The sequence below is a fragment of the Anneissia japonica genome, unplaced genomic scaffold, assembly GCF_011630105.1.
Source record: "Anneissia japonica isolate Jap-2015-1 unplaced genomic scaffold, ASM1163010v1 scaffold287990_len610157_cov183, whole genome shotgun sequence".
NCBI lineage: Eukaryota > Metazoa > Echinodermata > Crinoidea > Comatulida > Comatulidae > Anneissia > Anneissia japonica.
In genome coordinates, this window is record NW_022743371.1 from 101,520 (window position 1) to 113,925 (window position 12,406).

Below are 12,406 nucleotides of genomic sequence, written 5' to 3' on the forward strand. Positions count from 1 at the left end.
GGATGTAAGAGCTACAAAGCCCAGCCAATAACAATGCATAAGTATAAGTATAGGAAGTTGACAGAGCAAACCCTGATGAGCAGTTGAAAGCAGCTCTTATGGAAGAATGCCAGAACTTTTAAGGCCTGTCGAGACTATCACATTTTATTTGACAAAAACATGTGACATACCTAAATATGGAAATGATGACATCACATCATGGCCATATATAGGCACATCAGCAGAGGCGGATCCAGAGACGTCTAAAAAAGGGGGGAGCTGGAAGGGGCCGAAAGTGGGGCCGATCCAGATAACAATACCCTAGGGGGTTTCTGTATTCTGGACACCCAAAAATAACCTCTGAGGTCTTTTAGGCGATAATTTTTTTCTTTCTCTTTTTTTTTTTGACTATCCAAAAGAGGCCGGCCCCCCTCTAAACAATACTATTGGTTATACAACAGTTTTTTATCAATTAAAATTTGATAGTCTTTTAGAGGCTATAGGCAGTGAGTTTTTGACATGTTTTATACTCCCCTGCATGAAATAACCAAGCTAGCCAATAAGCATTCAAATGGGTTTTCCATTTAATGGTAGTACACTCTCACGATGAATGATTCTAATGATTGATATTGTTTGGTGGAAATAATAAACATTTCATGTCAATATTTATTTTAATGTTTCTAAATTCATTTTTTTCAAAATAAAAAATACCAAAAAATAAAAAAAATCCTTTATACTGATTATAAACCAATTTAAAAAAAAACAAGGGTAATTTAATATTCAATATTCTTTTTATGATATGTAAAATAGATTTTTCACTTTTCCATTAAAAAAATAATCATATAGAGACATCTTTATAAAAAAAAAAGTAATGTGTTTTCAATATACATTTTGTATTCACAATCACAATTTTTTTATTATACAATATTATTTTCCAGTAAATTGTGTAATCCAATAAAATAAAAATCAAGTCACACATTCTACTGAAAAACAGAAAACATCTGTTTCCTAAAACATGCTTAGGTGTCACATAATAAAGCCATTTTAATGTTTTTCTTGATTCAAAAGAAATGGAGGATTATTCTTTATTATAAAATGTATACATTGCTTTTTAGAGCCCTATCACACCTCAAGTTGCATCGGCTCAGGACTGCCTCAGGGCCACCTTTTTTCACGTGTAAACAATAAATAACTTTTAAACCGGCCCAAACCTGACCTATATTGTGAATTTAATTTTTAAAATGGGGAATTACTTACAAATGTTGGAGAAAAAAAAGAAAAATCCATATCTGAATCATCTATTTCGTCCATCATAGTATTGGCTGGTGCAAAGCTACGACTATGAATCATGGGCGGACGTTGGTGCACCAGCGTGTCCTGAGATCTACTCGTCTTTGGTTGAGGGCGCTGCAATAGAAAATTAAATTTAATAAATATGTGACAATTCTAATTATTCAAAATTAATATATTAAATTTTTTTCTTGTAAAATTCAGATTTTGCTTTCTTTTTTAAAGAAAATGTTTACCCCTTATAGAAATCAAAATGCAAAGTAAAATTACAATATAAATCCTGAATCTACGTCACAACCAATCAAAATGAATAGCTTGGGATGCTTACATTTACACCACGTATACAAGGATGAGGCATTTGAAAGTTTTAAGGATAAGAATGTTACCTTACTGTAATAATAACTTACTCCAAGAGTTGACTTAAGTGCGTCCCATCCCATTTTAGCTACTGACTGTCGTTTACTCCTCTGCCGAGATAACTGTCGTGATAAAGCTCTCTTGTACGTACTAGATGTGCCGGTTGTCGTGGCAACAGAATGGGCCTGTGAACTCTGGTAAGCTCGGCGTGCTCCATCAATTTCGTCTCCTTTTGCCCTGGGCTTGGCTGTACAAAATGTAACACAATACACACTGCTTATCAACAATGCTTGATAAAAATACGTCTGACAAAATATTCAAAATGTATACATGTAAAGACAATAAAAATTACAAAATGAAATAAATATAATAGTACTAAATAAATGAATGAAAGAATAATCAAATAAATTAATGAAAGGAAGTAGTTGGGCGCAGCAGGAATGGTTTGGTTTCCCAACCTCAAGGTTGGGTTTCAATCCCACGCTGTACATTTTGCTTGTGTACATGAGCAAGGCACTCTATCTACATTGCTTCTCTCCACCCAGGGTATAAATGGGTACCTGGTGGAGTTGCCTGCTACTGTACTGATTACCAGCAGCAACACTTAGCATGTGGACTTTTGACCACGGGAAAAAAAAAGCGCATTGTAACCTAAAGGAACAGGCGCTATATAAAAATATGAACTAAACTAAACTATATGAAGAATGAATATAAATTGATAAATAATTAATTGATGGATGAAAAAATAAATGGGTGATAGAAGGTGAACAGGAAGATAAGTAAAAGAATGAACTAATGTATACTATAGATAAATAAGTGAAAAAAAATAAATAAATGACTGAACGAACGAACAAAACCTTCAACATATAAGCAAAGCCTTCAGTATGTTGCAGTGTGCAACATTAAATAATGATGCAATGAATGATTGAATGAATGAGCGAGTGAAGCAAAGAATGAGTGAGTGAATGAATAAATGAATGAATAAAAGAATAAACGAGAGTGAATGAATGCATTAATAAATAATGAATGAATGAATAAATGAATGAAGGAGTGTATGAGTGAATGAATGAATGAAAGAATGGATGAATGAATGAATGAAGGAATGAATTAATAGAATTTCTTACAAGATAAAATTCTCTATACTACTTTAAAATATGAGCAGAATTATAAAGACTTGTCTAACACAATGATGACATGTGAAACGTGATGGAATGTAATCTAAATGCTGATTGGTCGAATATAAACATCATAATATGAATATTCATGCCTCATTACTATGGGAGTACTGTATGTTTTCAGAGATGAATAATGGAAAATAAATTAATAGAACAGTGACATTTGAAACAACTCCCAACATTTAGGCTTCAGTTTCATAAAAAAGGTATTTGAAACTTTGTGTTCTCTGTAATTTTTTTTTCTATTCTCGCCAATCAATTTTTGTTATAAGCTTTGTATTTCATTTTAATTTTGTTGTGTTGTGCCACTTTTCCTAAAGTGAGTTCCAATATATACTGAAAATACTGTGTAACAATCATATCCACCTAGGTTTCTTGTTGACATTTTTGTTTCATAATTATTCGAGTGTGTGGAAATTGGCAGCGAGTTTTCAAGGCTAGGTTGTTTTTCAATACAAAACACACACACACACATACACAAATATCTGTCTCTTATACACATCTACAATTCTAATTATTCAAAATTAATATATTAAATTTTTTTCTTGTAAAATTCAGATTTTGCTTTCTTTTTTAAAGAAAATGTTTACCCCAAATTTCAGAATGATTGCAATTGACCATAATGCCAGTTGGAGCGACAAAAATCGCAAAGATAAAGAGAATCACTGGGAACTTTTACTTAAAACAACCACACCATTTGGACTCAATATTAGGAACGTTACCAGTACACTAAATTAAACCAATGGCATTTCAATTTATTCTGGATAAATCATTTGGCCTATTTATTGAGGCTTGCCTCTAAAGTATAGTTTTGGCCTTCCTGTTTACTTGTTTAGGCTATTTATTCTAATCTCACCCAGCCTATTGTTTCCAATCATGCTTGCATGAAATTCTCACTTTATACCATCTAGCTTTTTCTACCCTCACTCACTCGCCACTGAGGAAGGACTAGTGTTGTCCGAAAGCTCTGGTTCTATTTCTGGCTGTTTACTTACGTTTACTTTTTAGCTGTTGCTTATCATTTTTGTATCTCTACTGAGATCCAGCCATTGTTTCCCACAGCATTGTTGTTTTCCAATATTTTGCCTTTTAATCTCTATATATATATATATAGGCCTATATTAATATATTTAGCATTTTGCACATAACACAAAGGTATGAGGTCCACATTGCTTATGACATTTTACATTATTATTGTTGGTTTTTTGCTTTTTCTCAATTATTTCCTCGCTGAGAATGTTGTCTTTAAGTCCACACCCCATAGTGGCAAGTAATTCTCAACATCCTCCATCACAATATGATCTGACAAGAAAGTTCCGCTGAGGTATTAATCACATGACCTACACAATCCATACCGCAACTCCTGCAAAGAGATGCATGCAAATATTCCTAGGCCCTCACCTTTACTTTTCACTTCGTTCCATTTTCTCAAAGCTTGATAACGCACAGGGCCTTTGCCTTTCTTCCCAGAAGCTGTAGCAAAAAAGCGAGTTAAGCTGGCTAGCGAGAACAAGCTCTCCTAGGCACAAGTGCACCTATTATTAACACTTCCGTATAAACAGAGCAATTGTGACAAACATCCAAAATGCAGAGAAAAAAAAACTTGCAATGCTTCCTAAGAATTAACTTCGTGTGTGCAGTGATTAAAGCAGAAAGCAGACAGTAGGTTTGCAGTTCAGTCTGCAAAATTAACATCTAATTGTTAACATGTGTTCCATGTGGGGCAAGTGCCATGTTCAACATCCAAACAAAATCATGTTCCATGTGTTTTTGACTCAAAGCAATCCAAATATGGAAACCTCAAAATAAATGCTTAATTAATTTTTTAATTGATGTATTCTATGAAAGGTTTAATAGGAGTCTCCAATTTTGGCATCAGAGTTGGCATGGACAATTATAAAAAAAAAATATTATTGTTTTTTATTATTACTAGTATCTATTTATCATGTGTCATGTATTCTTAAATTTAGGTTAATAAATAATATTAATAAAATAATATGTTAAATAGTCAATCAATAATAAAGTATTTTTATGTTTGAGTAAAAAGTTAACACAGATCCATATTTATTTTATTTAGTAAAGGTTAAATTTGCAATACACAAACACATTGCAATACACATTGCAATGCCATGCATACCATGCCAAAGTAGAACTAGGCTAGAATATAGTTAATACTTTACTGTCACTATTATCATTTTTTCATAATCAAAATTAATTGATAATGAAATTCATATTTTTCGCAATGTACACATTATATCATAAAACGCCATTATTATATTTGTCTTTGTTGCGGTACGTGGCCACAAGTCCCACTATGGGATCATTACTGCCACAGGATTGCATCTTGCAAGACTGAAAGTGGATGAGGATAATTATTCATTTTTTATATTTGTTTATTTTTCTTGAATTAATTTATAAAAACGACATTTTTAAGCACAAATTCACAAAACATTAAAAAAAAGAAAGTTAAATAAACCTATAAAACTAACAATTGTTTGGTTTGGTTTTGGTTTTATTATGTTATTGTTTGTTTATTTTGCAATATAAATTAATAAATTATTATCATTACTTTGATAAAATATTTTTGCCAATATTTATTGGATGCTCCTAGGATTTGATCCTACTACAGTACTTCTCTCAACTAAAACCTCTCATATGATTCATCCAATGATAGAGCCAAGGTCAATATTAACCCTAGATGACCCTTACACTCCCTTCCTTCAAAATTCATTACTTAAAAGTCTTCCTTCCACGAAATTACAATTCAAATAATCCTTTAAAAATACATTAATACTTACTGTCTGTAAATAGTCCATAATTTGCAAAAGGTCATTTACTGAATTTAGTATTGTGAAGTAAATTACCTCTCTTGAAATTGCATTTGATCATACAGTAGCATTTTTAATTATCTAATCTTTTAACATTAGGAAAGTACCCAATTAAATATTGAACATATAATCCTCTCTGAGACAGATACACAATTTTAGGCATTGTTTTAAACAGGAAACTATTACTATAAAATTATACTCTTTCCGCTATACTTCCTATGAAATAAAGTATGAAACAGCATTGTCAAGAGTACCTAACACGCAACTTATTATTACCCCAGTGGTCTTTGGAACAGATACCAATGGAATATTCAGTTACCTGAGTTTTCTATGTTATTCTCAAGAAGTACTCCATTACTCCACGAGAATACTTAAAAATTCCGGGAGAGTAAAGAATAATCCATTATTCACAAGGAATATCCCATTACTCCAAGCAAGAAAGTACAGTAATACTCCATTATCCCAAGGAGTTACTCCATTATCCCAAGGAGTTACTCCATTATCCCAAGGAGTACCCTATTACTATGAGAGAGTACTCCATTATTCATGAAGGGTAGAAACTGTCTCTTATACACATCTCTATAGTAATGCTTTATTTTAAACAGGAAACTATTACTATAAAATTATACTCTTTCCGCTATACTTCCTATGAAATAAAGTATGAAACAGCATTGTCAAGAGTACCTAACACGCAACTTATTATTACCCCAGTGGTCTTTGGAACAGATACCAATGGAATATTCAGTTACCTGAGTTTTCTATGTTATTCTCAAGAAGTACTCCATTACTCCACGAGAATACTTAAAAATTCCGGGAGAGTAAAGAATAATCCATTATTCACAAGGAATATCCCATTACTCCAAGCAAGAAAGTACAGTAATACTCCATTATCCCAAGGAGTTACTCCATTATCCCAAGGAGTTACTCCATTATCCCAAGGAGTACCCTATTACTATGAGAGAGTACTCCATTATTCATGAAGGGTAGAAAACACTCCATAATTGTTCCCATGGAATCAGCATTATTCTCACGGAGTACTTTAATTATACCCAAAAATATTCCATCAAATCTGGTTAAGTATTTCATCATTTGTAGTATTTCAGTTCAGTATATTTTACTGTCATTGTAAAAAACATTTTACATAGAAATGCAATTGCCAGGGTCTGTTAGCATGTACAGTACATGCACTGTTGACTGCTCCAATTGCAGATGGAATTCATCTAGTGGTTGTCACGGTTATGGATCTGTTGGCTTTGTCACATTAAACTGAAATCATCTTCACCGGCCAATATTCTAGAAGTACATCATGTTCACTCAGCGAGTTAATATACATTACCTTGAATTACTTCTCTACGTCATACCTGGGGATATAGTTCTTGGCATAATCTGGATTTCGGGAAGTGGTTATTACATGGGGCAATGCTTGGATGATGGCAAAGTGGATGATACTTTCTATAACTAATATTGCATAATTACCGAAGAGTTGCATTTATGATCGATTTTGAAGGTCTCTATCCAAGAATCATTATTTTACATTATGAAGGAAGGTAGATGTTGCACAAACTACCCTCATTACAGTTAATAAAATTAAAATAAATTTTAAAATACACAGAGATTTAAAGTATTAGAACTAATTTCCTATGGTTTTTGGTTTGTAAAATCCACTAAAAATGTACTCACCAAAATTTTGTAGTCACTAAATAATGGGACATTTACAGACATAATCTGTACGTGATAAAATCCTTGCTAGGCCTAATTGCAACCACTAATAAATTAGTAGGCAAAAAGTGTTACATACTAGGTTTCTAGAGCCTACCTCACTGTCCTACGCTAACGTCAATCGCACTGTCCTGGGCTACTTACTATACTTGTTGAAGTGCATCCTCTCTTTAACTTCCACCCATCCATATCGTAAATTTCCTTTAATTAAATCTACGTTACATCCACTCAACTGACCTGCAAAGTGGTATTAATGTTGAGTCCATGTTTTCCAATGTGACTCGATGAACTATTCTCATAGCAACTGATTTAAGTCACTTCTCAACTTGTTGCTTTTAGGCTAAACCAATGGGCCAATGACTATATAATTGTTATATATATGCAAATTAAATTCAGGGACAACTGCCTCTTGGGAGGAACTATACTGTGTGATCAATTGTAGCTTCCCCTGATGATTTTGTGTGTAATTTCTTTTTACTTTACTTGAAAAATAAAACTAAACAAAAACAACTATTACTGAATCTTCGTTAATAAAAAATAATGTGTTTTTATCAATTTATTTAAATATATTTCTGGTTTTACAAAGGAGGGAGGCTGATTGAGGGATGCTAGGGTGAAGCGAGGGACGGGGGTAGGGGATCAATGATTAAATGAGGGAGCACTAGCCTGCAAAATAAGGTGATACGAGGTGATATATGTCTACCTTACTTAAACAAGATTTTTTTCTTCAAACGTTTGGAGGGTACCCAACGCAACCCACTGGTTTTACAAAAGATCCAAATGCAATTCATGCGAGATCAATCCAAGCTCATGTAAGATCAATGTGAGATCACAGAAAGATCACATGCAACATCATGCTCCAATCCAACATGCTGTATTTCCATTCTGAGAATAAGCCAACTGATAACCTGTAGGCCTAATAAACTGGTATGTTTTTTTGGGTAGAATTTTTGTTGAGTATTTTTTTTTTGTCTGAATTATAAATTTGACTGTCATTCTGACTTCACATTATTTTGTCTGTCAATATTTTTTTAGATTATGTTTGAAATATTACCAGTCAAATACAGACAACTGCACCGACATTGCTTACAGTCTAACAACAGCCAAGAATATAGCAGTCAGAACATTGAAAGCATTTAACTGAAAGAAAGAATTCTTAAAATTAATTAGGTAAAATCAAAACAAAGGACACCATACGAAGGAGATGAAGAATGGAACTCAGGTTTGTAACTGTAGAAAACAAGGAATTCATAAAACAAAGGGTGGGAGGTAGGCAGGAATGAGCATGTGGGTTTAATGAATGTGTGTGAAGGGTCATGAAATTAGGTTTAGACAGGGTAGAAAACAGGGTATCCCCCATCTTCCCCCGCTCACCATGGCAACTACATCTCTGGAATCTTTAATCGTGAACATAGGAAACTTGATGATTTAGAAAGCAACAGTGTATAAACAGAATAATTTATCTCATGATGAATATGATGGTAGACTTGCTATTATAAACAATAATGAATGTTTATATAGTGTCACATAATATATTAAGCATCGTATATCATTAAGTACTGTACATATCAGTTTGGACAATGAATAAACATTCACCACATAAATTCTGAATTCTATGATGGAAAGGGTTAATATTGGTATACAGTATTTTATATTTATTACTGTATGTACAATTTTAATATGCAATGAATTGTTTCCGCTCTGCATTTCCACTTTTGGACAATAAATTGAAATTGAATTGGATAGTGTGCATGTTTTGTTAATTATAAAATATAAATAAAAAATATATTTATACCATATTATTAGGAAAAAAACCAAATTTAATTTAAGTATTTTTGCTGTCAACCACCTATATTGTTTTCTAAAGACACCATTGTCAGATAGTGACAAAATTTGTGTGTAAACTGCACATAAGTAAACCTATCTACATGAAAAATCTTGTAATATTTGTAAACAGCACACACATAGCATGATGTGTAAATTAATTTAATAATGAATGGTCACACATGTGTAAACTTCACTTACATATTGTGTACACAGTACTATGTATAATAATGTGTAAATTGCACATCTGTAAGCTGCACATGGACAGGTTTTGCTGCACATTGTTCTGTCTGCACTTAAATGTATGTGTGGGTGTGTGTGTGTGTAGGTGTGTGAAGGTGCATTTCATCGCATTATTCATGGTGGTGATGAATACATTGTACATATGTTCCTACTAAATTTATAAGAAAAAATAATTTGTTTCTACTTTCTAATTTAAGCAACTTTCAGGATGAAAAGATACTTTATAAACCAAGTCCTTTTATAGGCTTAGGTTTTGGAGTTGTTTTTAGTTGTGAGAAAAATTTCTACAGTCACAGGAATTGAACCCAAGACCCTGGGACTAGAAGGCAAGTACAGTATAATAACTACCACAAGCTAAACCACTCTAAAAGGAATAAGTTATTACATCAGTTAAATTGCAAAGATCAGAAATCTATCTGTATTAATCATGGTGAAATTGTTGTTTCATTTCAGACCCCCGATCAGACCTACTATACAACTAGCAAAGGACGAACATCCTGGTTTATAATAAATTTAGCCAGGTTCTGGCAGCCACTTACTAAACTACCTAGGGCCCGTTCGAGCGAAAAAAATATCTGTGCGATTTACCAGTTAATTCACCGGTACACACTTTCTAAAAGCACTCGGACACTAGCCTAATTACCTTACCATCTGGATTATCCATGACAATTCTGACCACCGAATTGCTGGGTAGAATACCGTGAATGGAACGTCCATGGATACGGAGGCAACAATTTTTTTCCCAAATCATTTGTCCACAGTCCAGCGAGCGAAAATTCAATAGGGTTACAGATCCTTCAGCATAACATCACATCATTGGGACCATAAAGGTGGCTAATAGCATTATTTGGAGAAATAATGTTGAATAAACTAGCCCAGGTACAAATTTTAAAGCAGCGTTTATAAGTTGAGCTCAACTTTAGTTTTCACATGCCGCGTTGTGCCTACGTGAGCCTGTTATAGCCGCAGTAGAAAGTAAACAAAGAATGGGTTGTTGACCATAGGATAAGTTGAAATTTAACATGAGCCAAGACTTGCTCGAATGGTCGACCACCCGCTGAGTGCTTGGCGCGATTAACTGGTGAAATAAACAAAAGTTGGCTATTTTCGCTCAAACGGACCCCAAGTTGCCAGACTAAAAAGCACCTAGGATTATTACATGCGAGCTTTCTGTTTCTATCTGAAGCAGGATACCATACAGTAGTCCTGTTTCTATCTGATTCCCACATGTGCTCAGATTGAATCGTAGCTTACAGTATGTTCTCAGATACAGTGGTAGCTGTTCTATCTGAGCACATATGGGAATCCCTATAATAATTAATAATCATAGGCCTAATTCTTAATAATGTCATACAGTACTGCAGATGTGCGTAAACTAATTGTGAGTAAGGCTGATAGAAGATATAGATAGAAGTTGTTTGATTGGCTGGTTGGGCTTGTTTTCAAAATGTCAATGACAAATCAGGCCATGCATACCAAATGGATCAACAACATGAGGGACCAGACCCATTATAGACTCCATCTCAGCTTCTTCCATTCTCTCTTCAACGTCCTTTTTTAAACCTCCGTGCCGGCGGCTCAAGTGACGGGAGCGCCGCCGCTCCCATCGTTTACTATCTTCTTGACAATCGTCTCCGACACCAAAGAAGTTGTTTGCATAACTTTGAAGTCGACTACAAAAAGAAAAAGAAACTCAAATCAGTCACCAATCTGCAACAACCTATCATTAACATAATGATATAATACCTTAGATTGTTTTATGAGTTGATACAGTATCTCAGTTATCATGTACAATAATGAGGCTTGCTTTTTGGGTTTTTTTTTTTTTTTTTTTGTTGCTAAAAATTAACTATTATTTACATGACAATTATGTCAATTTCACCCACATTCCTTCTGGCTTGCTTACAATAATTTAAAGAGAGTTGTAAGGGTTTGCTTAAGGCAGTCAGCCAAGCTTACTGTACCCCCACTTGTATTGATTATGAGCTGTGCTCACACCATATTTCAGATTTAGGTGCAAACAGGTTACAACTTCTTTTGCTTGGTATTGGGTTAAACAGCCATTTCAATGTGACAAAATAAGTGCCTACTTCTAATTCAAGAGCAGTTCAAATAAGATAGTGAATGCCACAAAAACATACAGCATTGATAACAAAACACATCTGTATTTGCATAAATGTAATCAAATGCCACATCACAACAGCGTTACAACGATCACCAATTCAGTATAAAGCAATTTTGATTGCTAGGGTAAGTTGAAAGAAATTGTTGGCAATTTTAAACGTGATGGCAAGAAAGATCTGAGAAATTGTATTAAACGTTCATCTCTACTTTATGCCAACATCGGATCTTTATTTTTTTGACTTATTTTTTATAATTTAAACTAATGGTCATGGCTAAAATTTGATTTCAAACTTATTTTGGCCTCCTTGCGCACACTTATTCTGTAATCCTGTTTTATAATACTTCTTTTTGCTAATGTTAAGTTTGTATGAGTATGTTGTGTGGAGAAATAAGTGTAACACATCACAAGTGTATTATTAAAATACACCAAAACAATATTAGAAAATGCTAAAAATGGTTATATTGTGATTTAAGGCTATATTCAAATAAGAATTCTCTTAAGTTGATTGCGTTTCAGTAAACTAAGATGACATAGTGAATAGCATTAACATGCAGTATATAAGCAAGACAAACACTTCAGAAATTTTGTTACAGTAACTACAAAATTTTAGAAAAGAGAAACAGAATTTTGAATTGTTTGTTTTACATTTTGGAAAGTTACCAACATTTCCATCGAGAAATGAAACAAAATGATTTAGTAGAGACTGTTTGCTAAAACAGTTTCATTTGTAAACTCAAAACTTGTTTGGAAACTGCTACATGATCATGAACAATTCATGAGCTATTGATACATAAATCATGAGGGAACCAGATCATTATATAATGTGTATTATGCTTTCAGATTCTGTACTTTCAAACAAGTCTAAA

General features: G+C 33.4%; 1 protein-coding gene across 7 annotated transcripts in view; it reads right to left on the bottom strand.

Moving 5' to 3' along the window:
* LOC117119451 (inactive rhomboid protein 1-like) overlaps window positions 1-12,406 on the bottom strand; it is a 68,155-nt gene that overhangs the window by 17,596 nt on the left and 38,153 nt on the right. For 5 of the 7 annotated variants that reach the window (XM_033264283.1, XM_033264277.1, XM_033264282.1 and 2 more), the window contains 4 exons: window positions 10,892-11,088; window positions 4,203-4,274; window positions 1,677-1,873; window positions 1,237-1,386 (listed from right to left, as the gene is read on the bottom strand). In XM_033264283.1, the coding sequence (XP_033120174.1) occupies window positions 1,237-1,386; window positions 1,677-1,873; window positions 4,203-4,274; window positions 10,892-11,088 (616 nt within the window). The remainder of the gene's footprint in view (window positions 1-1,236; window positions 1,387-1,676; window positions 1,874-4,202; window positions 4,275-10,891; window positions 11,089-12,406) is intronic. The other 2 variants (XM_033264281.1, XM_033264284.1) reach the window with 2 other exon arrangements.